Source organism: Macaca fascicularis, chromosome 14, assembly GCF_037993035.2.
Source record: "Macaca fascicularis isolate 582-1 chromosome 14, T2T-MFA8v1.1".
Classification (NCBI taxonomy): Eukaryota; Metazoa; Chordata; class Mammalia; order Primates; family Cercopithecidae; genus Macaca; species Macaca fascicularis.
Window position 1 is genome coordinate 20618014 of NC_088388.1, and position 25250 is coordinate 20643263.

Here is a 25250-nt window from a genome sequence, read left to right on the forward strand (position 1 = left end):
GGTTTTGACCCTGATGGGAGGAGCAGATGGAGGGAGACATCAGTTTAAAGTGGGGAAGTGGAACGGGGCTGGGAACCTCAGAGCCTCAGAAGGGGGCTTTCAGCCTTTCCTTGCTCGTTCCTGCTAACTGTCTTCTTGCTCAGAGGAGGGTGGGGAAGCATGTGTGCAACTGACTGGGGTGGAGGGTGGGGTGGATGTCACCAGGCAGGGGTGCATTGATTTGTTGAAGAAGGCAGCATATGAGGCCTGGCAGTGGGACAGTTGGAGGAGCCCAGGTTTTTGTTTTGTTTTGTTTTGTTTTTCTAACATGCTACATCACTGTTGAAAACAAACAAAAATGTTTCAAAAATAATATATAATATATATAATATATTTATATAATGAAAAGCTATTGACTAGCAGCAATGATTCTAAAGTTATCTTAGCACCAAGACCATGGGGGTGAAGGGGAAGGGATTGGTGGGGGATGAAGGGACTGGTAGGACAAAGAAAGGGCTGTAACATGTTCAGTGTTGATGACATTTCCACTATGGTTCTCAACGGTGGCATGAGGCCTCAGAGACAACATAAACCAAGAAGGAAGGAAGCCACCACAGTTTTATAATGTCTGAACCAAGCAGGTTGAAGACACTGGGGCCTTGCCTGTGGCCAGACCACACCACCCTCTGCCAACCAAGAGATGAAGCTCTCAGCAGAACTGACCACGTGTATATAATTCAGATCTTCCTCCCTCCACCCCAAAATGACCTGCATCCACTTGATAGGATCTCTGCATATAAAATATGCATAAATCAGATGTAGAAACATGAACAGAAGTTTTTAACAGCTCACGCACATTTTTTAAAACTCCCTTGCGAGGTATACCGGTAGTTAAATGAATGAAAGAGCATTGATCAGACTCCTCTAGTTTAAAACACTACTTGCCCCAGGGAGTAGGCAAGTGGCTATTTCTAAAGCTTATATTGTATATTGTGATTGTGTGTGTGTGTGTGTGTGTGTGTGTGTAGGCTGATGCCTTGAGAGTCCTCTCTTCTTTTCTCCATTTCTTTAGGACATCTCTATCCTGTTCAAAAAAGGAAGAGTTTACAGGCAGAGACACATTCCCCAGTTTCCTATGACCATGGAGCATGTTATCAGCCTTGTTGCAAAAGAAGGACCACATCTCTAGAGACTCTCATCTGAGTTATGTATAACTCAGGGCACAATTTGCATTGACACCTCCTGCCACTGAACTATAGCAGGCATTTCTTGATTATTAAAGAAAAAGAAAACCCTCAACATATGATATGATTATAAAGAAAGAGTATAAATAATGTAACTCGAATACGTACTTTTCATTTTACTTATTTTTTAGCCAAAAATCACTCCCCTATTGGGGTCTGGACTTCTTGGCTCTTTATCTCCCCAAAAGCCCTGGATCGGAATGGAATTGTATTGTTTCATCCTCTACCTCGTATAAACAGGAATGCTAAAATCTCACCCCTTCTCCCCTCCCCAGGATTTCAAGCTCGGTGGTGAGGCAATGTTGCCTTCAGTATAATGGGTAATATCGTGAATTTCTAGGGGGGCTGGAAGGAAGGGATCCACAACCCAGGGATGGACGAGGCAACAGAGGTGAGGTGTGGCAGTGTCACAGTTTGACCGACACTTTTGTTTGTAGGACAGTGAAGGAACCCTCATTAGGAAATGAATAAAAGAAGATCTCAAGCTGAAGTCAGGTGGAGAGGGAGAAAGGTCAATCCCCCCAATCCAGACAGACAACCCACCCTGGCTTAGTCAGAGATCTGATTCAGCCGGACCAGAATGTCAATGAGGAGGCCGAGGAGCTCCCTCCCATCATAAAACCAAATGAAAAAAGAAAAGGCAAGAACATAAACCCAAACCCAGAGCCCCGCCACCCACAAATGAAAACATAAACAAAATGAGCTACCTAAAGGTGATGACAGAGACCTGTCATTTTAGCTTATGCTGTTGGCGAACAGTAAGGTGGGAACACAGGAGGCCCCAGCACGTGCTTCTGTGAGTGAAAATGAGTTGCCGTGTATGTTGCAGCTGCCAAATTTTGTAGACAAGAGTCAGTTTCCAACATTTTTCCTTTCTGAAAGCTCCCAGTGGCTTCTGGTGGACACGTCACCTTGGTTTTTAAAAATTTTCAGTGTGAGTTTATATATATATATATATATAATATAATATAATATATATTTATATAATATATCAAAGCTTATGAGTATAGATTAAAAAAATATTCAACAGCTTAGTGAACTCTGCAGTGCCAGCTTCTTAAATGTCGGGGTAAAACTCCGTCCCGTGGTCCACGGTCTGTAGCGCTGGCTTCTGCTCCAGCGCAGACATCCTACTGAGGACTTCTGCTGACAGCGCATAACTATTCCCAGACTTCTCCTCAAACCAGCTGTCCAGGGCTCGCTTGGCATCAAAGTTGGCGATTGGCGGTCCGTTTACAGCGATTGTCAACAGGTCGCTAAGCTGCTCCAGGGTCAGGCGGGAGCGGTGGTTTTTGCGAACTCGCTGGAGGGCATTGCGGCCTTTCTCGCAGCAAGCGGTGGAAGTGGGGAGGACTTTAAGAACCTGGATGATCTTGTTCAAGAGTGGAAACCTCTGTTTGTACTTGCAAATGTGGCTGATCAGGTCTTTGAAGCCATTTTTGGTGTAGTAATCTGCCTTGAGTTCTCGCCACTCCATCAACAGGCTACCCCGGGGGTCCAGCCCTTCCCTACAGACATCCCGGGAAAAGGTCGGGATGGCCTCCAGGTGATCAAATATTTGCACCATATCCTCCTTGCCAAAGCTCATCAGCTCCTCACTGCTCCTGGGCCAGGCAGCCAGGTCGAACACCTGGCAGGCCTTCACAAAGATCCGGCTGCGGGAGTCGAACCTCTGAGCCAGGATGACCTGGGTCTTCTGGCAGATCTTCTCCCTGATGGACTGGAACTTGGCTTCAGCCACCCTGAGATTCTTCATGGCGATCCCATTGAAGCTCTCTCGGAAGTTCTCCTCGAACTCCTGCAGGTATTCTCCAGGGGAGTCAGCCAGCCGGCTGATCTCCTGGATGGCCTCCTCGATCTTGTCATCCACCTGGGACACCAGCAGGTACTCGCCCTGGAAGATGTAGGCCAGGCGCGAGAGCACAGCGATCACGTCCAGCAGGAAGTAGATGAGCTTGATGGACTGGTAGTCCATGAGGAACTGCAGCAGGGCCAGTGCGATGGCCGAGGCATCCGCCCGCTGGGTCTGGCTGCTGACCTCCTTGAGATGGGCCACCACCTCCAGGTAGTCCTTGATGAGGGCATTGAGGACATTCTGCTCACCGATGATCCAGCGCACTGCGCGGATATCCCCCAGGAACTCCGTCTCCTCACAGAGTGTGGCTGCTGTGGACCGCAGCTCGCACATGAGGCGTGGTGAGTAGCGGTAGAAGCTCAGCAGCTGCTTCAGGTTGTTCTCCAGCTCCTCCAGGCATGGGAGCTCCTTCCCGCTGATGGCATCCAGGATCTCCAGGTGGGGCCGGTGCACCATGAAGGGCAGGCACAGCAGCCAGGGCAGCGTCTTGCGGATGGTCATGAACATGCTGGCACGGAGGCTGGCTGTGATGTTGGCTCCATCTACACCCAAGCCAACGGTTGGCTTTTCATCCTGCAACCGGATGCCCAAGGCCGAGAAGGCCCGGTCAAGTGCCTGGAGATAGCTTTCTGTGCTAGAGAACCCCAGCTCCTGTAGGGACAGGAACTCTGTGGCCGGGGGCCCATCGCTGCTGGTGTACTGAACATAGACAGCCACTGTGTCGGCCAGCAGATCATCACTCTGCCCATCCAGGATGATGCTGAGGCAAGGTGACTGGCGGATGCGCTCCACCAGGTCTTCCCGCAGGGCCCGGGCGATGTGATGGATGAGGATCTGGCAGTCTCCCTCGTTCATGTACTGGTCCACCACCTTCAGCTCACACTTCCTCAGCAGCTCTGCCAGGGGCCTGAAGTCCAGGTAGGGCCTTCCCTCCAGGGCCAGGTGGTAGGCTGTGTTGAAGAGCAGGGTCATGTTGCGACACATCTCCTCTGTCTTCTCCGGGTGCATGCGGAGCTTGTACAGCTGCAGGCACTTCTTGTGCAGGTTGCTCTGGCTGTGCAGTTTGATGGTGTGAATCTTAAACTGTTTGGAGCCGATGATGAAGGCTGAGGTGCGTGAGGACTGCACTGTGTACTGGCGGCAGACGTGACACCACATCTCATTGAGGGTCGGGGAGTACCGCAGGAACCAGAACTTCTTCAGCCATTCCTGCTTAAAGCGCCGGATTCGGCGCCCGGTGGCCGATGACATCTTGGAGGGCTCATCCGTCGCAGTCATCATATCATTGGAGACAGATTCATCTGCTGAATCGACTTCCTGGTCATCATCCTCCATGATGGCGGGGCCGGAGACCATGCTCTCTGAGGCTGAAAAACAAATGGGAAAGAAACATTGATACCTGGTGGAAACAACAGGCTTTTCCAAAATCCACAGGAAACATTCCTGGAAGGTAGGTGCCACACTGTGGGAAACAGAAGTCCGTGGAAGCCTATGACAGATTGAATCCCAGCCCAGAATTAGTTTATGAGCACTCCTGCTAGCCCATGTGACTTTTACTCTCTGTGGATTGTCCACGGTTGCCTTCTGTCACACCCACCAGGCTCCAGGCTGCCTGCCTCACCCTCCATGTGTGGGTATTTGAGGGATTTAAATGCCCCCTATCAACTGGACAGTACAAGCTAGGAGAGTAGATCTGACGGAGGAGGAAAAGTACATCACACATTCCAAAGTTATACAAGAACTTGGGATTCATTTGCCCTTCATTAATGCGAACAAAAGTAGCTTGGATATGGCCCCAAGTGATTTCAGGATCAAAATGCAGTTTAGTTCAGATGCATGCTTTAAATACAAGAAACACCTCATTCTGAGCTAAGGGATGTGGTTAAAAGAGTAAGTGCTATGTAAACAGTCTCCCTCAGCTGCAGATATGAACTGGAAAACCTCCCTAGTTGTCAACCAACACTAGAGATCCAGGTAGCCAACAGAATAGGGAAAAGCCATGCAGGCGAATGGCCTGGATCCCCTCACTCTCCATCCTTCTAGAACTCCAGGCTGGGGAACATGTGTGGCAGGACAGAAATTCAGAAGAGAATAACAAGGTTATGTTCCTGGACTAAGGTAGGGAAGCCATGAGATCTCTCCAGTGGGACACCCTGCTTGGGACTGGGGAGAGAGAAAGACTGGGTTTAGAAATTGGGCTTTGGGGTAAGACACCAGTAGGACCACCAGAGAAAGGCAACGGGTCAAGAACACAGCACACACCCCATCTGCAGCGGAACTTCCTTTATTGACAAGGAGGATACAAGGGCAACACACAGAGTACCTGGCAGAGCTGCCGACGGGCCTGCCAGAGACACTGAGGACCTGGGCTCCCACCCATGGAGGTAGCTGCCTCCATGTTACACTCCTCAGGTCTCCCAGAAGGTGGTTTCCACAGAGAGCTTTAGGCTACCCTCCACACAGCCCACTGCGTGCTCTGCCCTCCAACAATAATCTCATCCAAACCAACTTACCTGCAGGGTCCGAGAACTCTGGGAGCTCCAGTACCTGTGGTGGCAATACGGGGGGCTCAGGAAGTTTCCCAGACTTAAGCATGTCTAATTCTGCCTGAAGCTCCCGAACCTTCTTCTTTAGGCGAATACAGTTAGGGCAAAAAGAGGTGGTGGGAAGTTCATGAGGGTCAGATGCAAGGGAGGCCTCGGCAGGACTGTCGGCCTTGAATGATGAAGGCTCCTCTTCTTCATCCTCCAATTGGCCTGGCTCCTTGGAGACCCCCTGGGGGACCTTCCGGTCCCCCTCCCCCTGGGTCCGGCCTATATTCTGCACACCATGGGTCATGGTTGTTGCACACCGACTGTAGGCATCATCCTGGTACTTGGGGACTTTCCTGATGACCAGTGAGGTGCTCAAGGCCAACTGGTGGGCTTCCACCTTTGCAGATTCCAGTGAGGCCTCCAGAACATCCTTGAAAATCAGGTCAATTTTCTTCTTCTTGGCTTGGGGGTGTACGTCCCCCTCATCAAAGCCACGCTTGTAGGGACTTTTGCCCTGTCTCAGCACAGGGAGATGAATGGGACCCCTCAGGTCTTCTGGGTTATCCAGAGCCTGCTCAGACTTCTCCCTCTGCAACCTCTTCTCTCCTAGGAAGGAAAACCAGGGTGTAAGGAAGTGGGGAAAACCCCCAAATTGGAGAAACCAACAGAAAACAAAGCAGGCCTCCTGTCAGGTCACCTGACACATCCCTCTACATCTGGGCTTGTGGGGCAGGTGTTGCAAAGGGGAGATATGAATCACTCAGTGGACCATCAGAACTAGACTCATAGGACCTGAACGGTGGAAAGACCTTTTATAAAGAGACAGTTTCCGAGAAGCTTCACATCTACAAGCTCTATGGTTATAAGTTAAGAGAAATCTACAGGGGAGAGTAATTGAACATTCTTTCCTGTGACCCTAGAAGGCAACATCCCACTTAATCACACTGGGTGGTGGGAACATACCTCAGAGCCAAGTGAGTATCAACTCCCCCAACCTTTGCAGCTTCCCCTCAGCCCTAGCAATGACAAGATGGCTGCTTCGACTTGGTAAAAGGTACACGTGAAACACCATAGGCCTCACTCCTTCCTCCTCCTTCGTTGCTATGGAGACAGCCCACTTAAGGCAAAGTCAATCCTTTGGCAACTGTCCTTTCTAATTCTCCCAGCAATCAGCAGACTAGGAACATGTGAGAAAGCATGATCTGAACTTCTGTAGTTCTCACTGATGACTAAGGGCAGAGGAAAGGGGAAGACAAGGAGACCTATGGCGCTGAGGGCTCCAACATGACAGCCTCTGACAAGATAAAGGACAAGGTATCCACAATGACCCAAAGCAGTCTGGAAATATAGCTGTGTCTCCTTACTTGGCAATTCAAAGGACGTTTCCTTGCCTATTTCTATCATGTGAATTACTTCAATTCACTTTGAATTACTTTCATTTGTTTCAAATATTTTGGTGAGCTCCTCAACCATAAATTATTTTAGACTGATTCCTTGTTTTTAATTTTATTTTTTGAGACAGAGACTCACTCTGTTGTCCAGGCTGAAGTGCAGTGGTGCTCACGCAGCCTCCACCTTCCAGGTTCAAGTGATCCTCCCACCTCAGCCTCCCAAGTAGCTGGGACTACAGACGCACATTATCACACCCTAAGTTTTGTATTTTTTGTGGATATAGGGTTTCGCCATGTTGCCCAGGCTGGTCTCGAACTCCTAGGTTCAAGCGATCTGCCCACCTTGGCCTCCCAAAGTGCTGGGATTACAGGCATGAGCCATGGCACCCAGCTAGCGTGATTCTTTAAAATTACCAACATAGTTTCATAAACTGCTACAGAAGTGCTGATGCTTCCTGGTGAGAGATGCTAAAAAGGCAGAGGAATCTCTTCAGCCCTTAGAGGGTCCTGAAAGTAGCCCATGGAACTCAGAAATCTCAAAGGTTTCCTAGACCAGATGCAGGGGCCCTGGGTGATGTGCCACTGAACAATGACTTGAACTAAGCTGTACTTAGGCTTTTGATGGCTCCATTTGCCAAAGGCTTCTGAGTGAAGGCCAAGGGTTTGCCATAAGCAGTCCAGATGTTCCATGCCTGGTTTCCCGTAGCTGGCACAGGTGCTGTGCCCTGCTACATGTTTGACTCCAGGCTTCCTTTAGGTTACAGCACAAAAGGAAGTTATCTATTCAGGATGCACCTTTTCTGTCCTCACATGAATACTTAAGGAACAACTTTATCTCCAAGGCTTCTGGAATTCAGCAGCTCCCCACAGCCTGCACTTCTATATCAGCTGAGCTGCAGAAAGGGGAGAGATGGAGATAACTTGAAAATGCAACCTGTATGTCTTACAGATCAGATGTAGCACTTGCCCATTGAAAATCTCTAAAAATCAAGACCCACGTTTGCCTTTTGTCATGGGACCATCAGGCAGCAAACAGCTGAGGACATCGAGAAGTCAAGCCTACAGATCGCCAGAGATTCCTCATCATTGTTTGAAAACAACGTTGTTCAAATTTCTTAGTATGAGCAGGGGATCTCTCTGGACTTACGGCTTCAAGAAACATCTATGGGCCAAAAGAAACCTTTAAGCATCATGAAATTGCTTCCAAAGCCTCCATACAATATGGAAAACAGAAACAAAGGAAACCTCAAAGTAAATTAATGAGTCAAAGTAGGTCAAATCACATAAATTGTTAGAATGTGAGCTTTAGATGCAATCTATTCTTAAAAGGAATAACCACAAAGGAATAGTTTACACTGTCTTCAGGAAGACTTCTGAGAATAACCAATAATATTCCCACTTAATAAGAACGAATAATTCATGCTCTGGCCTCCATCAGGGTGCCAACCTCCAGTTACAAAGAAACCTCCTTCTATGTAAGACCATGAGTGATTGGGCATAGGGGATCTCCCTTTCGGAGCAGCACTGGCACACCAATCTGGGACACCACTAAAAGTACCCGGAGTCCGCTGAAGTTACAGGCTACAGAGGCACACATTTAAAAGCCACTGAGCTCCATGACCATTCCCAAGGGCTTCAGGATCACCCACAGCTGTGGAACTGCCCCACTGTAGCTTTCAGTTTCCTTCCTATTTCCTACTGCTCAGCCTGACCAGGAATAGACCCTCTTTCCTCCTGTATCTTCATATGTCTCAGTGTGTCTCCTTTCAAGTCTGTCTGACACACCTCATTTGAACCACTCCAGAAAGCTCACACCCTTCTCTGAGCAGTCCCCTGTGGTCTTGGGGCTCATGAGGATGATGCAGCTTCAGGTGCTCTGGAGAAGACCACTGGGGGAAGAAAAGGACATCACAAATCCAGAAGAACGCAAGAAGGTTATGACTAAGGGACGAAATCTGTGTTCTCAGATATGATTTCTCTGGGTTTTCTTTTCTTCTAGTGGTATGATTCTTTGGGAAGCTTCTTGGCTGTCTTCATTCATTTCTTCTTTCATCCATTCAACAAAGACTTATTGAGTCCCTAATATGTATTAGGCACTTTTACATGAGGCATCTCCAGAGGTCACATGGAAACCACTGCAGCCTCATCATGGAAGCACGCCTTGCCAAGTGAAACCAACAGGTGCCCAACCCTGAGATCCAAAGAAGACAAGAAATGAGTATGTTTATGGGGTCTCCTTTTACTGCCCATCATCTCCAGATACCTTTTACCAAGTCAGGCAGCAGCTGTGCACTCAATGTCCACAGTTTGCTTTGTTCTGTTTTGCTTTTAAAGATAGCTTAGTTTGAATAGGTCACTCCCACTCCCTTTTCGTCTTCTCCCCTCATATTCCAAGTGAAGATTTATTTCCAATTAGTAAGTTGGTCAGGAACACGATACAGTGAGGCTTGGGAACAGCCTTGGTTCCTGGCACCAGATAGACTCTAGGTATTTGGGTGTGTGGTTTTAGTGTAAAAAAAAACCCTTGAAAGAAGGGCCTGGACTCACCAGTCTACCCTGGGCAGGATGAGGATGGAATAAAAGGGTAAAGGACTAGAGGCTGAGAGTAGTTAAACTCTCTTCTTACGCTGAGAAGCAGTAAAACTGCTTCTGAATGGACACCCAACCCACCCAGCTTCCCACACCTAAGTCACCCTCCCACCTCCTGCCAACCTTCTTCTTTTGATAGATATTGTTCTTTCACCTCATCTCATTAGGACTGCAGTAGAGACACCAGGAGGAACCAAGGAGGGGACAGGTTTTTTCTGGGACACCAGGTAACATTGGAGGTCAAACTTAGACCTTGAAGTCAGACTGATATGGATTAGAAACCTAGTTCTGTCCTTCCTAGCCAGGTGACCCTGGATGAATCACTGTATTCATTTGATATTCGGTTTGCACATCTGTAAGATGGGTAAAAGAATCTACGTGGGATCATGAGTATTAAAAGTTTATAGCTGAGGACTTCTGATGATGGAGGCGGGCATCGTCCTAAAGGCCACATGTCCACGACTCCATCTAATTCTCAGGGTACACTGACAGGGTAGGGACGGCTGCTATGATGATTACATGGAAACATGCAGAAAATCTGCTCACAGGTTATGGAAAATATATCAACACCAGATATTGTAGGTAACTGAAAGCTCATCTCTTCTACTCTTCACTAATTTCTAACCACAGGGGTTCCCAGATACCCAACAAGCCTCTGATGGTGGTAGAGTGGGGTCCTTGAACTGTTGTCAGTATTTCACATAATGAGTATTTAGTAAATGTTCCCTGTTATTGCGATCATTATTGAGGCAGTAGCAGTGTGTAACATCTTTTCATCAACTGGAGTTGGGGAAATAGGGTATATTTTGATTAAATACATTTGCTTGGCTTTGGGGGCTTGTCTCTGTCATGGATACTCTGAAATGTGTGTGGTAAGGATTTCTGAGACCATAGGGGAAGAGAACATGCTGGGGTAGCCCCTGCCTGGCCCAGAGCTGCTGCTCAGACCTCAACCATCTGTTCCCCCAAATTACTCTGGGTCTTCCCATTGCTGGGAACTGTATTTCCCATTGGTTTTCTCAGGAAGCTCCAAAAGAAGCTATCCAGGCCTCCCCTGGGGCTCAGTGGTGGGCACAGTCCGCATGGAGCATGGCACTCACCTCTGGCCAGGTTGCGGTGGATGGTTTCCTGGGACATGCTGTGCAGGCGCTTCATGTAGTCCTCGCTGTACCAGACCCGCAGCCACTCCCCAGGCCGGATGTCCCTGCATGCCCGGAAGTAGATGCGCTCACTGTGCTGGAACGCCAGCAGGTTCTGCTCCCTCTCCTCCCGAGAGATGACCACGTACCTAGCAGGGAGGGGAGAGAGATGAGAACGCATGGGCCACCCTTTGTTGAGTGCCCGCTGGTGCCGGCCCAGTGCTGGGCAAGTGTGGATGGTTAAAAGTCCACAGGCATGTGGTCCCGTGTGAACATCGGCAGAGCAGCTGCCCTGTCCGGAGAAGTAGCACTGGCCAGAAACCATCCCTGTCCCGATGTCACTGTGTTGTGGGACCTCAAGCAGATCTCCAAACCTCTAAGAATCTCTGTTTTCTGAGACTGGATATGACACCTGCCCTGCCTGCCTCACAGTATATGGAAAATATATCAACTAGATATTATAGGTGATTGAAAAACTGAAAGGTCATCTCTTCTACTCTTCACTAACTTTTAACCACAGGGGTTCCCAGATACCCACAGGCCTCTGATGGTGGTAAGGCTGGGGTCTTTCAACTGTTTCCAGTATTTCACAAAGCCTAGCTCAAATAGCCCATGTGACAAGGTGTCCAACAGATCAATTAATAAATGCTAAAGATCAAAATCTTTAAAAAATGGGGGCTTCAGTGGGGACAGGGGAGGAAGGTAAATAAGAGACTACAGAAGGTTGACAACCACTGGTTAATCTTACTAAATGATTTTAAGATAAGGAGACTGAGGCTCAGAGAGGCCAAGCGACTTGCCCAAAGTCACACAGCTAATAAATGGGAGATGAAGCTTTGAGTCCTATGCACGTTTCCCACTGTAACTCATGGCTCCTATGTGGGCATGTAAAGCACCAACTTGGCAATGACCAGAAAACCTTTAAAGTTCTGTCAAACCCTCAGATTCTATGGCCCTCGCCCATTCTCACTGAAACAACATTTGCAACATCCAGCCCACCACCCTACCCACCTCCAAAAGGTGAGATGAGGGAACACCTGCTGAGGAGAGAAGGTGTACAGATCAGAACGCAAGAGGAAATTAGTTGGCGTTTTAGGGTTCTGAGATACACAAGCATCTAGGAAATTTGTAGTAAAAAATAAACTTAGTTCTTTATGTGATGGTTTATCTCATAAACCAGGGACAATAATCAAAGTCCATCTGACTGGTGTAGCCCAATGAATTATATCTGGAAAAGTCCAGGGGAAACAAAAATTCACAGAATAATTCAAGTGGATAATAAACAAATGAAAAGTATTCAGCATCACTAATAAAAGAAACACAGCATAGCACATTGTCTCATTGGCACAGATTTCTAAAAGATGATAATATCTCTATTGGTAAAGGTGGTACGAAAGGTGTCTCCTGTACTGATGATGTAGAATTAACAGGTGTAACCCTTTAGGAAACAATGTGGCAACATGGCTCAAGAAACATTTACAGATGAAGTATGCAAACCCGGCATACCACTATGGTGACTTGTATCATTGTGTATAGTAGTACAAAGGCAAAACATTTAAATGTCTAATACTAGAGAAATGATTTCATAAATGATGCTACATTTATACAATGGAATGCTACTCATCTATAGAAAAATGTTTTCAAAAAATCTTTTATGACATGGAAAGATGGTGTTGAAATAAGATAGTGTGAGAACAATAGGACTGGAAGTATTTAGACTATGGTTCCAATAATGCTTTAAAAACAAGCCCCAGTAAACAACTTGAAGGAAATATACTAATATTTTAACAGTGACAACCCCTTATAGGTGGATCATCTTTGTAATTTTGCATACTTTCAAAGTTTCCCTCAATAAACAAATATTACTGTCACCCACCTCACCTCTGACACACACACAAAGAAAAGAAATATATGAATGCCAATTCCAGTATGAGGTGACAGTGGTGGCGGCTAGCAGCATGGAGAATCTACATTCTAGAGGTCCCAGGGATGGCACCAGCTGCCCCTCAACTATATCCTGCCTTTCTCATCTGGAGAGCCTGGGAGGAGGCTGTTGCCTTCCAAGGAGGATCACTGGAGTCCAGGGAACAATCCATTCTGGCAACAGGATGCTGCAAGACCTCAGAAGGGGTAAGACCAAGGCGGATGGGACAGCAAATGTTGGCTTTGGCTGCTTCAACCTTTTGAGAGAAGTAAGCCACAGGCTCCACCATGGAGGTGTAGAACTTGCAGGATTTACAGTGCTTAGATCCCCCAGAATTTGCATCTTGTCCTAGGTCTGTGTTCTCTGTTAGCCCCAACACATCGGTGTTCTTATCAGCATCGGATATAAGCATCGCTATCTCTGAGTAGTGAAGACCACATGGTGATTTCCACGCATCCAGCCGTGATGTTATTAACAAAGGACATAAGAGAAGGGAAAAGAGACCCTCCTGGCTGACAGAAGTTGCTCCAAATTAATAATTCCCGATCTCAATTCTACAACTGTGAGTCAGACTTTTCTCCATAGCTGAGATTTCTTCTGAATATGTAAAATATTTCCAGTCCCCAATTTAGTGAGAGTCTAGGATTTGACATCCAAAAATAATCAACCTTGCAGTTAGCACAGAATAGAAGTCGTTCCAAACTTTCCTGCTCCCAGATATGAAAGGAAAACCATTCATTCATCTTTTTCTCACAAGACTCACTTGAATCACAGAGCACCAGGATTGGAGAATACTGTCTTCTCCTTTTTTTTCTTCCAGTTTCTAAACAACCACCAAGCTCTAAAAGCTAGAATTATTTCTCTGACAGTCAACATCAAGAGAAAAAGCTAGATGAGAAATACATTCCTATCACGGATTTATTTATTCAAAAGAGCAACTTCTAGGGTGTGTCAAAAGGTTTAGAAAGACTCAAGTCAATTTCTCTTTCCATCTTCCGGTCTTTTTCTATCCATCAAGAATCAATATTTGGAAAGCTAACCTCAAGGCATTGTATAAATCACAAAGTATTTTCAAAGGCAGATCAACACTTATTCAGATTTTGTTGTATTTGGTTGTTCCGAAACTTAGCATTTGAACTATGATATATATGACAACTCTCGGTGAATCACAACCCATTCCCCTGACAAGATGTTTATGTTGTATCATTTAAGAGGTAAAGCTAAATGGAGCCAGCTAGGTCCCCAAACCTGTTACCTCTAATTAGATCTCCTGCTTTTAAGTATTTTGCCTTAACACATGCTGGCTTGAGCCACTCCCCAGAACCCTTCTGTTCCCATTCACAACAGCCCCTTTATGAACTGTGCCTGTTCCATTCATTACATGGCTGCGGAAAGCAGAAGCCCTCCCCAAGGAGTGGAAGGCTACCAGGAGGTGCAAAATCTATCCATTGTGGCTGAGCAGCTCTTTGCAAGGAGGTTTGAGGAGTTACCAGGTCACTACCTCTTGAGAGAAGGCACAGAGAATGCCTGGCTGAGGCTGTTCTGCAAATGCTAGCGCTTACTGAGGCATTTCAACTCCAACCCATAGAATTTGGGACCTTTGGAGCAATCAAGGGGAAGGTGGCGGTGCTGCTGATGGCGGTGGAGAGCTCTGGACTAAACCTGTCATGATGATCCTGGATTGTTTTTATTCCAACCTCCCCGCTGACCTTGGGGACTGGATAGGTAAGTACTAAGACAACAGTTCTCAGACCTCACCCACTGTGTCTTATCAAGTGCATCATATTTTCTAGCTGGGTCAGGTCATGACTATTAAGAGAACATAACACAGGGCATCCATTTTGCTGGAGGGAATCGACTAGGCTAGGCTCAGACACTACTGCTTAATGGGTATCTTCAATAGAAAGGAAGCTGCCCCAATTAGGGAGGCAGAACTAGGAAAAGACTGACCGAGAAGAGGCTGGGCTCAGTGTTCTCACATGCATAGGTCTCCGGGCTAGGAGGGGCTTTGGGTCACACATCCACCTGGTCATGGCTACAGGCCTCCCTCTTCCAATTCATTTCTGCCTCTCATCCAAGTTTCCTCTCCCTGTTTTAATGTGCTAGCCCCACAATCCCCACTGAAGCCAATAAACAGAAACTGAAAATCTTTTCCATCCCAATTTGACAAGTCCTCGCTGTCCCTTTTGCTCTGACTTCCATTTCAGTTTTACAGCTTCCGATTCAGCCCCTTCCCTCCCCAAGAACAGAGAGAGCAGCCAGCCAGTCACTGCTTCATACATTGACCTTGGGAGAGAAGGCCCTGGGAATGGTTTCATGGCATCTTTGCATCTCTCGAAAATTGGGTAGTCCTTCATTTCTATGGTCATGCTTTTTGACTAAGAACTGCAGAGGATGGCCTGGATTTCAAGAGGCTAAAGGTAGGTTAGAACCTTCTAGAAAGGGGATCTGTGGGCAAGACTTGGGGATTTCCTGCCTTAAGAGAAGCTCTCTGGGACTGGCATTAAGCCAGAGCAATGCACAGGTGAGGAGGCCTCCTCTTGGCAGAGGAGGCAGCTTTGGTTACTTTGAGAAGCCTCAGATCTAGGTGGGCAGAGCCTTGCCAGTGCCAGACACAGACACCTGGATTGGTGGGGAGGGTCACGCCTCAGGGGGCCCCTAAAGTGCGCACTGGCAAATGGACAGCCCCTGACCCCTCTAGAGCCTCCTGTCCGAAACGGTAATTGTTTTACCACAACGTCTCACTTACTTTTAGGGAACAAAAGGTAAAATTGACTTAGCAACACCTCACTTTTGAAGAGCAGAGAAATGAAATATAACCGAGTGGTTTCGTGCATGGATGCTCCATCCCTTAAGCCTATGCAAGCCCGTCCTTTCCTCCGAGGGCCTGGCATGGTGCTGGATACAGGGAATCTGGCAGTTTATAGAATCAGGGAAATCAAGGGGCACTCAAGCCCTTCTCACCAACATGCTTTTCCTTAATCATCTAACCCCTGCTTTGGGGACCTTGAGGTTTTCACAGGAAACGAAGAAAGAGAATACACACCAAAGAAAGATCCTGGACACTGGGTGTGTTCAAAGAGTGAGATCGATTTCTTTTTATTGCCATCTTAACAAAAATACTTTGGAAGGCAATCTTTGATTCCAGCATAGGAGGCCGGGCAATTCCAGGCAATAATTAAGCCATCGGGCTGTTGGACAGGACAGTGTTCAATTTGAGGGAAGTAGGAACCCCCAAAAAACCACAGAATGGGGAGATGGAGCCAAAGGCACAGGGACATTGCAGTCACCTTCCATTCTCCCTACGTGGGACAAAGCTTGGCTTGGGTTTACAAGCAGCACTCCAGGAACGGCCTTGGGAGGCACTGGGTGCTGCAATCCTCCCAGCTCCTACTACAGCTGGGGGCAGGATGGGAGGGTGGGGGGTTGTTGGGTGGAGGGGTTGACTGGGGGACTTCTGCTGGGGTCAGCTTCAGGTCAGGGGAAAAAAAGGACACACAGCTGAGCTGCACCCAGGTCAGAGCTAAGCTTGTATCTGCCACCTGCCACTTCCCTCTCTAATGCTAAGAACCCAGTTTTCTCCCCACACTCCAATATGAAACATGAAGCTAGAGGTGTGTGTAGCTAGTGCGTAGGCAGCCCGAGCAAGCAGAGGCAAGGCATGCTGGAACCTGGAATGGGACATGAGCCCTACTGGGCTCTGGATTCTTTCAGAAGCCAGGGAAGAGGTTGCCCTCCGCTCCTGAGATCTGGCCCTGCCTCTCCCAGCCACTGGCTATGAGCCATAGGGCCAGGGCAGGGTGAGAGAATCACCTGCTAAATGCTAGGTGCCTCCCACCTCCACCCAGGACAGCTGAGGCAGGAGCAGAGATACAGGAGGCAGAGGCCTGGCAAGGGGCAAGGCCCGCCCCCCGCCCCCTTCCCACTACTCCAGATCTGGCCTCTGACAGAGGAGCTGGGAAAACTGACACCCTGGCTTCCAGTCCTGGCCCTCTCACTAACTGGCTGTATCATTTGTCTTACACAGATGATGATGATAAAAATGATCATAATAATACCTGACTTGGCTGCCTCGAGCTGACTGTCCTGAGCCCCCACTGAGACCACCCCTCTGCAAGGGCGAGGAAAAGCATAAAGTGCTCTCTATGAATGCAAGACAGTCTTTTCCTTCCTCCGACGTCATCCCATTCTTCTCCCCACTCCAAAAAAGGCAAGCACAGCAGCTGAGCACGCGCACAAGGGCAAGCGGAGGGCCAAGGCGGGCACCACCCCAGGGCAAGGGAGGGCAGACCCCTCCCTGAAGGACTGACTCAATCTGTCCATCAGGCCTCAACCCCTTCAAAAGCAGCAGCATCAGGGCCTGGGAGGTCACGTGTGGGAGGCCGATACAGCAGCCCCAAGGTTGGAAAGCGGGATTTCATTCAGATGCTCCCCACTGTTGCACCCCCCTTCCCTGCAAGGCCTGCCGCCACAGGACACAGACCAAGAGAAGAACGATCTCCAGGCCAAGCAAGCATCAAGCAGGTGGCTTTTCTTGCATCTTCAGCATCCGCCAAAGATGAGGGTGTGGGGCTGAATACATGCTCTGTTAGAGCACAGGCAGCAACCTGCGCTGGGTGAGGAGGTGACAGCGCCCCCAGTGTCCTACAAGGGTCATCGATCCTGTTCCTGGACACGACAGACTGGCCCCTGTTGTGAGGCCAGACATCCCTCCTCCATGGCTCTTCCTCCTAGTGTAGACTAGCTGGGTTAGAAATTGTGCTTTCTCTTCCGAGACCTGGTAGTCCGTGTGGGGGCTGATGCTGGGGAAGCTGCCGGGGGCTCTGGCAGGGGGGCTTGGGCCTGGGTGGCCTGGGGAGTGCAGCCCATAGGAGCTGCCCCTTCTGGCCCCCGCTGAGATGCCTGAACCCCATCCCGGATCTCTGTCAGCGTCTGGCACATCTGACCAACGCGGCTGGTCAGCTCGGCCATGGCCTGGCCGATGACGTGCATGCTGTTGGCCATGTCCTGGTGCACGGTCACCAGCTCCTGGCAGAACTGCCGGAACACCTCGGTCTGCTGGGCATGGACGTGGAGGAGCTGCCAGTCAAGGCCCGTGGTGGGTGGGCTGGGGTGCGGCCGAGGGGTCCTGCAGGCAGCCTGGGCCTGGGGTGAGGGATGGGGCAGGGCCTCTGGCTTGGGGCCCACCGTCTCAGACTGGTCTGAGGAGGAGGATGAACGGAGCAGGGCGGGCCTGGCCAGGTGGGCCTCTTCCTCCGGAGACTGCTGCAGAGGCACCCGAAGAGGCTGCCTTGAGGGCCCAGGCGCCTCCTCATCTTCATCATCTTGGGGGACAGAAACAAAGATGGAAAAATGGTTACAAAAGGCAGAAGGAGGGAGGCCCGGGGGTTGGCCCTGCCCCTGAAAAACACCTGAGTAATCCCCTGCCCTGCCACCCTACAGTCTAGTTTGGCCCCTACTCATAGAGAAATCACTGTTCCCCAAATCCCTGAGGTACGTGGGCCCAGCACCCCTGGGGGGAAGTTCCTCTTCCTCTCACGGAACAGCTCCATTCTAGTGGGAAAGAGCCCAGGCCAGGGGACTTGGAGACCACAGCCCAGCGGCTGTGTGCCGACCCAGCAGCTCCTGACCTCAGCAGTCACTTCATCTCTCTGCAACTCACTTTCTGCAATGATAACAACTGCCCTGTTTACATGTCCAACGGCTTGGCTACCTAATTGGGTTGTTAAGAAGAGTCATAAACAAGATGACAAACATGAAGGCGCTCTGCAACACTGAAGAAGCGGCACCTGCCCAAAGGTACTATGATGCTCTTGGCCCTCTGAGCGCCGGCCTCTCTGAGGCCACGTCTGCGTTGCTTGGGGCCATCTTGTGGCCTTGCTGGAACCTGCACCCTTTTTTTCCATAAGTTATTGGGGTACAGGTGATATTTTGTTACATGAGGAAGTTCTTTAGTGGTGACTTGTGAGATTTTGGTGTACCCATCACCCAAGCAGTATACACTGCACCATGTGACGCAAAGGCATAAGAATGATACAAAGGACTTTGGGGACTTGGGGGGAAGAGTGGGAGGGAGGCGACGGATAAAAGACTACTAATATGGAATCTGCACCTTTGAACCACCACAGCGGATGCAGACAGGCTGAAGAAACCGGCAGGACAGTGCAGAGCAGGAAAGCTACCTCTGCAACCAGCCCTGCTGTCCCCCTGTCCCCCAAGGCAGGCTTCCAGTTCAGTCACATCGTGCTCCCACCCAGGAGCATCTGACCACACAGGGGCCATTGGACAGACTGCTCCTTGCAGATGGACACAGGGAGGGGGGCCCAGCCTCTGCACATGTGGGTCCTGCTTTCTAGTGACCAAGGGTATGGGCTAATCCCTGTGGCAGGAATAAATAATGTATGGACTGACTCTACTGACAGGCAAGCCCTCCCTGCCTGGATCTGACAGCTCAGCTCAGAACCACCCCCGAGGAAGGTGACGGGGAGGACAGACAGGTTCAACCTATAGTTACCTCATACCTCCCAGGGGTCTTGGGGGCTCACTTGGGCCACCTTGGTAGGAGCCCTGTGTCTCTTGGCAGTGCTTGGTGGGACAGCAGCCATCCCGAGATCCCAGAGACCTGTCTAACATGGCCAGTGTTGGAAGGAGTGAGGCCTGGCGAGGTGATGCTGCTCCCTCCCTCCCAGGTCCCCGTTCTGCAAAGCCCCTGGCCGAGTGCTGCCGCAGCTGGCCGCTGCAGGGAAAGGGAGAGCTGTGAGCCTGCCATGGGGTCAAGCAGGCTCTGCCCGATGGCACACTCGGGCTCCCTGTCAGCCCAGGTAACCTTTGGTGGCCTCACTACATTCAGTTTCAGGGAGATGGAGGGGTGAGCGGAGCAGGATGCAGGGAACAGGCTTTACTGGATGCTGACCCCCCATTTATTCTTATCAAGGGGTAGAATCCTCTTAAGACTTAGGAAAACGCTGATTCACAGGAAGCCAGCACACCCGGGTTCAAGTCCTGCTTCTGAATCGAGCTTGGGGCCACCTTGGTTTTCAGAGCTTACTTTCTGCATTGCAAGGAAGTTGAACTAAATGGTCTCCATGTTCTTTTCCAGTCCTAAACATCTGACTCTGTGAACCACCACCTGTCAGGAGCCCCAGCCAAACAGGAAGCGAGCGGATCCTGATGGCAGGGGGCCCGGGAAGGGAAGGCCAAGGGAGTCTTTGCGAAGCACCTTCCCACAGGCTGAGCCACGGCTGCTTCCCTGGGGCCTATGCTGCCTGGCTCCCACCACTCACGAGCCAGTCAGGCAGACGGCCTCTAGTGGGGACTGCAGCTGGTGGGGGGCGGGGGAGATGTGCAGAAGTGGAAAGAAAGGGGTGCAGCCCCTGCAGAGGCCTCGAGTACTCCCCCTTCTGCTGAGCCCCAACTAGAACTCCAGCCCCAAGGGACACCCGCCCTGGCCGCTGGGGCCCTGGCTTCAAAGTGCATGTGAGACACAGGAAGTAGAGAGGAAAGGCAGGGACAAGTACAGAGGGAGAAGAGGGGTGGGGAGCCGGTAGGGGAGCAGCCAGGAGGATGGAGAGGGAGCTGAGAGGCAGCCATAGGGCAGGCAGAGAGAGGCAGCACACAGAGAAGGGGGGTAGGCAGCGTGGCTCAGGCAGGGGAGTAAGGAGAATAATAGAGGAACAAAGCAGTCAGGACCAGACACAGAAAGGAACTGATCTTTCCACGGCCCAGGCCTTCACAGCTTGGCCGCCTCGTCTCCAGCCCCCTCCCCCGCGCTGCTACACTTGGGCTTTCCTGGCTTCTCACTGTTCATGGAACGTGCCAAGCGCCTTCCTGATGCGGGGCCTCGTACATGCTGTTCTCTGCCTGCGCGCCTCCCCTCCCCTTCTCCGCGCCCCACGCTGCTGCCTGGCCTGGTTAACTCTTACCCTTCACATCCCAGTCCACTGGACTTCTTCAGGGAGCCTTCCCCAGCCCCCAGTGGCGACAGTTTTCCCCACTCCTTAAGTCTCAGACAGAGCTGCTATGTTACCCACTGGGTCAAATGCAAAATGAAAACGTGGGGCCCCTGGCTCAAAAACTATGAAGAATGTCCAGATGGTGACAGCAGAGCCTGAAACCCCGTGGCCCCTGAGACTGTTCAGGTTGCATGCTCATGAAGTCAGCCCTGCTCTCAGGACCTCCTGGACTCCTGTGTCCTTCATCCCTTTGTTACCAGTTTACTCGTGCAATTATTTAAGGTTGGTTTATTCCTAGGAGTCCAGGGTCTCCCCAAGAGCAGGGCCTGTGTGGGGTTTACACACAGCTGTCTTCCCAGCTCCTAGCATGGCTCTGGCACAGAGATGCTCAGTAAATGTTCTAGAATGAATGCACTAAAAGAGATGGAGAGGAGATGAGTGGGAGAAGGAGGGGAGGATGGAAAGAGTGGGCTGGACAGAGAGGGACATGAGAGAACCAGAAGGAAAGTTGGTGGGAGACTGTGGAGTGTAGGCTCGGGGACAGGCGGCCAGCCGGGCGGCGGGGGACTGGTGATACTCACAGCTGGTCGAAGGGCTGTCGGTGCCATCCAATTCCGCCCTGGGGAAGCCGCGCCCTGCATGGGCTGTGAGCAGCGCCGACTCGATGGCCCTCTCGTGGGCCGTGAGCACGATGGTGGGGGCCCGGCCCCCAGCCCCAGGGCCTGACAGGGACTGCTGCATGAAGGCCAGCTTGTCCTTGGTCCTCCGTTTCATGTCATCCCATCTGTGCTTAATGTCCTTGACGGAGCGGGGCACCTGGCTGATGGAGGTGATTTTCCGGGCTATGCCTTCCCAAATCTTGTCCCTGTCAGCATGGGACAGCCGCATGGTCTCCCTCCCAAAGAGCACTGCTTCGTGATGAGTCACCTCTGTGACAAGAATGTCCAGCTCCTCCTTGGAGAACTTGGGCTTCCTCTTACGCTCGGCCAGGTGTGCCACATTCCTTGGGTTGAATATCCCACAAAGCACAATTGGGTAAATGACCGTCAACGCAGGTGGTCCTCCTCCTTCCTAATTGCTGGCCCCCAGCTGGGGAGCCAGGAGGCATCTGGGGCAACCTGGCCCCCACCACACCCTCCTCCTACTGAGAGGTCCCTTCCACTACTCCTCGGACGGGAGGGTGGAAAGAAGAGACGCGTTACATGGGAGGGAGCACTGAACTCAGAGTCGAAGGCCTTGGTTTCAGGGCCTGCGTTAGCTCTTACTAGCTGTGAGAGCTAGGGCAGTTCAAGTTCAACCTTTCACACTATACTCTCCCTGTCCAGAATAATAACCACAACCCTTCAGGGTTATTACTAAGGAGGGAAAAACATGATGTAAGGGGCTTAAAATCTCTTAAAGGTAGCAATAAAGGATCTTATTGAAATTAGGATTAGACCATTGTCTCTGTAAAGCGGTATTACCTACAGCCCTACAGCTGAATGAATGGCTCAGAAGAATACATAACCAGGGATACTATTTACACTGGGCTGCCATGGGATGTAGCAGTGACAATGCCATGATTAAGGTGTGGCCACAGAAAGCTGATTCTGCCCAGTGGCTCTCTTCCCCTACCCCTTCCCTATCCCAGTCAGTTCTCCAAGCCCCCACCTTTGCATATGTGCAGGAAAACAGGTTTCCTTCCCATGGGAGTGCTTTCTTCTGCTGTGGCTTTTTGGTAGAATTTGAGAAGCCCACGACTGTCCTGAGGGAGACAAGTTCCACTCTGGTGGACACCAGGGGGACCTGGGATTCCCTCTCAACTGAGCAGCCAGAGGCCCTGGGCAAGGGGCATAGCATGGCCCTTCCATTTCACTTGGCTCCTGCTCTGGCTTTGGAACTCGATTTCTCCACATCGTGGCTCTGTCACCCTTTAACCAGTGATAAAAGGTTAAAAAATCCACCCAAGAGAGGACATGAGGGTATGGAGGAAAGCTCAGAGCGCATTCACTCCTTGGTTTCCTTCTGAAACCAAGAGGGGAAGGCCGGCGGCACCAACATCCTTTAGCCCTCACCTTCCTACTCATGCACCCAAAACACCAGGGCCCAGAAGATGGGAAGAAGGCTGGGGGCCTCATTACCCGGTCCAAGATGGTAGCAGGAACATGGGACTAGACCTGGGACTAGAGACTGAGTCTCCTTGGGCCAAACCATGGGACTCATGTGAACCCAGCCTCCTTCTCCATAAAACTAGGGTGATAATTCTAGTGTCACTGCCCAGGGCTATCAGGAGGACTTAATGTGGGTTTCTCAATCTTGCCACTATTGGCAGTTGAGGCTAGATAATTTTTTGTTGGGGGGAAGGGGTGTCCTGTGTAATACAGGATTTTTTCAACATCTTTGGCTTCTACCTGATAGCATCCAATGACCAAACATGTCTCTAGGCCTTGCCAAATGCCCCTGGGGCACAAAATAGTGCCCAGTTGAGAATCACCACAGACAGATCACCTAGCATAGGGCTTCATAAAGACAAGCTCAACACAACAGTACCCGTTCCCCTCCTTGCCCACCATTAATTTTGTTAAGAAACTAACTGATTCCATTCAATCATCCCCAAGTAGTGCCATGACAGTGCAAGGAAGAGCATCTGCAAATCAGAAAGAGCTACACCATGGAAGCCGGACATGAAGGGGAAGGAGGATTCCCAGGATTAACAGCTTTCCCTCCAACACCAACAGGAGGGGTGTCTCCATGGCAACGAACTGCATCCCCAACCCCAACCTGCTCTTTGAGCCGTCATAAGATGAGAGCCCACCAGCTGTGACTACCCAGATGCCATCTTGAATCAGGACAGGCTGGGAGCAGAACAGGACAGATACCATGCTAGCAAGTGGCAGTAGCAGAAACCCCCAAACCCCTGCTCACCAGTGCCCATCCAGGCCCAGGAAGCCACGCTTCACCTGGTCCCTTGTGCACAAGCAGGAAGAACACTGACCTAGGATTACAGAGCAAGAAGTTCAAATCCTGATTCTGCTACCCTGACTGTATGCTCTTGAGCAAGACCTTGCCCTGCCCTCAGTTTGACCACTGTGGCACGAAGATCTGAACGGAGCAGTGGTTCTCAATGCTAGCAGCACATCAGAATCACTAGCTTTAAAAATACCAAGGCCCAGGGCCCATCTCCAGCCCAATTAAGTCACAATCTGTGGGGTGCCAGAGGATAGCTAAGTTAGTTCAGATGGTAACTCCCCTTCTTTGGGGTTTTGGGAAGGCCTTGTCCCCAAGGGGAAGGATCAGAGATGGGTGAAAGAGTGGAACAGATTCAGTTCTATGGGCAAATCTCCTGGCGCCTTAAGAGTAACAGCACAGAAAGCCTGATTCCCAAGTGGACACACGCATGCTATCCCCTACTTGCCTGGAGCCAGGCTGCAGCCACAGGGAAGGCAGCACAGCGGCACAGGCCGGGGTTCCAAACTGTGCAGCTGCCCGACAGCCTGACTTGATACCACACCCCAGTGTCCCCAGACACAATCCTGGCTCCTTTGAAGGCCCATGTCAACGAACCCCTCCTCTTTCACCCGGGCCCCTGCAGCACATTTGTGCCTCGGTGCAACAACTCCACTGGAAAGTCATCTCTGTGGTGGGAGGTGTGAGCCTGGGAAGGGCCAGCGGGGGTGGGGCATGGGGTGTGGTGGGGCAGGACTGGGTGATCCACTCCAGTTCACAGTCTGACTCAACCTAGGTGCTCAGTACACAGGTGATGAACTGTAAGTGCTCAGCTGACCTGGACCCCGTGGCAGTGAGAAGAGAAGGCAGTCACGGGTGTCAAGCCACCTCCCTGGGACCACTTTCAGGGCAGTGTCTGATCAGCTGTGTGCAAGGAGGTTGGGGGCAGTGGGTGCTATTCTCCACACTGCAAGGCAGGGGGCCCGCTCATCTCTGGAGCCTCTGTTCTGTACCCATCAAACGGCAATGAGAACACCTGCCCCAACCCATAAGAGGGCGAACGCTAAAGTACTCTGGGAGGTGTGAACTGCTGCTCAGCCGCTCAGGGCGCTCTGATAGGAGTACAGGTGGGCAGTGGAGCCACCAGGAAGGGCACAGGAGCCCTCATCACACATTCCTCGCCTCAAACCTGTTTCTCCTCATTTGCTCAGAAAGTCTCCGAGTTTAAGACAGCACACTCCTTCTTAGGAAGTTGTCCTCTCTCCAAGCACAATCCCACCACCAGCCTCAAGGCCCCATGGGTCACAGAACTGTGCACACGCCAGCAGAGGGCCCCAGGTCCATGGTGTGGCTGTGCTCCTGACTCCAGACATCTGAGGCTTCCTTCCCCTCCCACCCAGATCCAAATCCCCAGTCAGTGCTCCTAGGTCCCAGAGAGAAGCCACCAAGCAGGCGACAAGGCAGGTCAGATCTCCCACCCCTGTCCACAAACCCCACCAGGCAAAGCCCCTCGCACACGACACAGACCATCAGCATCACACTGGGCCCATGGTTCCAGGCTCAGTTCAGTCATCCCTGGGTGACCCTGGGCCAGTCTCCTGCCTCCTCTGGCTGGCATTTAAGGAATCTTCTGGTGCAAACTTCTGCCACAAACACGGGAACAGCGTAAAGCTGACGCTTCAAAGTACTCAAACTCAGGCAGCAACACTGCCAAAAAC

At 50.6% G+C, this 25250-nt stretch overlaps 2 protein-coding genes across 14 annotated transcripts in view; both read right to left on the bottom strand.

The window, feature by feature from the left end:
- Positions 1-2128: 2128 nt before the first annotated feature.
- Positions 2129-25250, bottom strand: part of PRDM11 (PR/SET domain 11) — an 81932-nt gene continuing 58810 nt past the window's right edge. For 8 of the 13 annotated variants that reach the window (XM_065528268.2, XM_074013855.1, XM_045371705.3 and 5 more), the window contains exons 6-8: positions 10693-10880; positions 5592-6218; positions 2129-4445 (exon numbers count right to left, since the gene is read on the bottom strand). In XM_065528268.2, the coding sequence (XP_065384340.1) occupies positions 2281-4445; positions 5592-6218; positions 10693-10880 (2980 nt within the window). In that variant the 3' untranslated portion in view covers positions 2129-2280. Of the gene's footprint in view, positions 4446-5591; positions 6219-10692; positions 10881-15725; positions 17980-21188; positions 21611-25250 lie in introns of those variants that run through there. The other 5 variants (XM_065528273.1, XM_065528272.1, XM_065528274.2 and 2 more) reach the window with 2 other exon arrangements.
- On the bottom strand, positions 15726-17363 carry LOC102128971 (uncharacterized). The gene is given in 3 exon segments (XM_015434868.3): positions 15726-17108; positions 17110-17255; positions 17258-17363. Coding segments are annotated over 3 exon segments (708 nt in total). The 3' UTR covers positions 15726-16652.